The sequence below is a fragment of the Bison bison genome, unplaced genomic scaffold, assembly GCF_000754665.1.
Source record: "Bison bison bison isolate TAMUID 2011002044 unplaced genomic scaffold, Bison_UMD1.0 scf7180017861702, whole genome shotgun sequence".
Lineage (NCBI taxonomy): Eukaryota > Metazoa > Chordata > Mammalia > Artiodactyla > Bovidae > Bison > Bison bison.
Genome location: NW_011492274.1, coordinates 10279 through 13015, shown reverse-complemented (window position 1 = coordinate 13015; position 2737 = coordinate 10279). Strand labels below are relative to the sequence as shown.

The window sequence follows — 2737 nt, the reverse complement described above, 5'->3', positions numbered from 1 at the left end:
GATTGGGTAGCCTTTCCATTCTTTTGGGGATCTTCCCAACCCAGGGATAGAACCCAGGTCTCCCGTATTGAAGGCGGATTCTTTACCAGCTGAGCCACAAGGGAAGCCCCTATTACATGTGATGTATGTGCATATCCAGTTATGTAGAATTATGAGATACATATTTAAAATAATCTTTCTCCCTTTGTCTACATCTTTCTTGCTCTTTCTAATTACTCTCCCTTGATTTCCCTCATTCCCACTTTCTCTAAAATGTACATGTATAATGATCATACTTTAATCCTATTAAACTCAATCTAAAAAAGGCATCTTATATGTGTGACTGATGCAAACCAAGGTTCACTATTTGAGTTTATTATTATTATTTATTATTTTCCTATACTAATTATCAACATATAACTAAATATATAACTTTTTGTGATAGTATAGAGCTCAATTTCATGAGTACATCATTTATTCAAAGAGTTGCATATAAAATCACATGACCATGTCTTTGAACATGACAATTTTCCTCTTTATCCCTGCACTGTTTTTGGAAGATACCTTTAATAAATTACTAAATGCTTGATTTGACAGAGGCCATGTGCTAACAAAGGATGGAACAGAAAAATGAAAGTTCTTTCGTTGGATTTATCTTACTGGGCTTCTCTGACAGGCTTCAACTTGAGCTCATCCTCTTTGTGGTCCTTTTGATCTTCTACATCTTCACTTTGCTGGGAAACACAACCATCATTGCATTGTCCTACTTGGACCCACGTCTTCACACCCCGATGTACTTTTTCCTCTCTAACCTGAGCTTTCTGGACATGTGCTACACCACCAGCATTGTTCCCCAGTTCCTATTTAATCTCAGCGGAGAAGACAAATCCATTTCCTTTGGCGGTTGTATAGTTCAAATGTACATCTCTCTGGCGTTGGGAGGTACAGAATGTATTCTGCTAGGAGTTATGGCATTTGACCGCTATGCAGCTGTTTGCAGGCCCCTTCACTACACAGTAATCATGCACCCCCGTCTGTGTGCCTTGATGGCTTCTGCTTCGTGGGTCACTGGTTTTGCCAACTCCTTTTTGCAGACAGTGCTTGTCTTCCTTTTACCTCGTTGTGGAAGAAATAAATTAGCCCACTTCTTTTGTGAGATCCCTCCTTTTCTCAAACTTGTCTGTGTTGACACCACCATGAATGTGTATGTGACCTTCTTTGCCAGTGTCATCATGCTTCTCACACCTGTTTCATTAATCATGTTCTCCTATGGTTGGATTGTCAAGGAAGTCTTAAGAATAAAGTCCACTGGAGGGCAGAGAAAAGCATTTGGCACATGTGGGTCCCACCTTACGGTGGTCTCCCTGTTCTTTGGCACAGCCATCTATGTGTATACTCAGCCCAGCAGCAGTGACTCCCAGGATCAGGACAAGTTCATGTCTCTCTTCTACACTGTCATTATCCCCATGACCAACCCCCTCATATATACGCTGAGGAACAGGGATGTGAATGGGGCAATTAAGAAGGTGCTTTGGAAAGACTCTTGACTCCAGATGATGGCTGAGGACAATTTACTGGAAGGACCTGGAATGCTAGTGCTCTTTAGATGTATCTGTGTATTCCACACGAGTCATCTAAAATTCCCTGTGAGAATTCTGAAGGGAATTTGTTTACTTCATTACTGTTGAAAAGTGAGTGTTCAGATTCTAAGTTCATATACTCATTTCAACTTCCAGAGACGCTGATTCAGTGTTGTGACAGCTTCTGCTTTGTAGTTACTGTTTTAAAAATCTCCAATAACTTTTCTTGTTTGTACTCCCATTTGGGTTCCACATAACTCCACATCTATTTGCAAAAAGATTGTATGTGTCTAAATTACAAGAAGCCCAAATAAGATCATAAAACCACTGAAACACTATATGGAATATTATTAATAATATTTTCTAGGAGTTACTCTAATATACCATTCATTCTCTTATTTGGATCATGGCTCTACTAAAATTCCATGGTTTGATGTTTTTCACTGATGTAGGTGGAGCACTTGTGGGGAAAATAAAGTTGAATCTCAAAGAAAATCTTGCTGCATTAACCCCGGTAAAGCCATTCAGACATCAGGTGCCACTGTAACCTCAGCAGTGCAGCCGCCATATTGTGTAGGATCATTTCAGAGAAGGCCGCGCCTAGGACTCACTGAGCGAAGGGTATGATGCACTGCTGGCAGTGACACTGGTAGCCCTTTGTTGGTAAGAACACCAGGTAGTTCTTACATGCATTTTTGTACACAGCAGGAGAAAAACACCAATGTGAGGTACAAAGTTGGTTATTTTAATTTTGTGAACCACCTAGTTCCTTTCTAAAATGAGATTTTTAAATGAGGAATTTTCGAGGGCATTATATCTGAGCAGCATATGACCCAAGTTCTACTGCATATTCTACACATTTTACCTCCTGTGATGAAGCAAAAGTTTCAAAGGGTAAAATATGTTTAGATTTTTCTTGTCATGCCATTTTATAAACTCTTTGATTTAGGCATCAATTGGTTAAGACCTTAGAATGTCTACTCTGGCAAACGTCCTGTGAAATTCAGATTTAGTGAAGTATAAAAATATTGAAAATTGCCCCTGATTCCCAGGAAATCCCATGTTTGGTGGAGATGTCCTCAGACTCATCAGAAGGAAATTGAAAAAATAAATATTGTGTCTATTAATTTAAAAATACATGCCTAAGCTTTAGTAGTAGCTGTGTAATTGTGAAATAA

The 2737-nt window shown here is 39.1% G+C and overlaps 1 protein-coding gene across 1 annotated transcript; it reads left to right on the top strand.

Moving 5' to 3' along the window:
- Nucleotides 1-596: 596 nt before the first annotated feature.
- LOC104983134 (putative olfactory receptor 2B8) lies at nt 597-1526 on the top strand. The gene has a single exon (XM_010832608.1). The coding sequence runs from the start codon at nt 597-599 to the stop codon at nt 1524-1526; it is 930 nt and encodes a 309-aa protein (XP_010830910.1).
- The last annotated feature ends 1211 nt before the right edge of the window (nt 1527-2737 follow it).

Coding starts and splice junctions, on each gene's coding strand:
- LOC104983134 (XM_010832608.1), top strand. CDS start 597: ATGGAACAGAAAAATGAAAGTTCTTTCGTTGGATTTATCTTACTGGGC.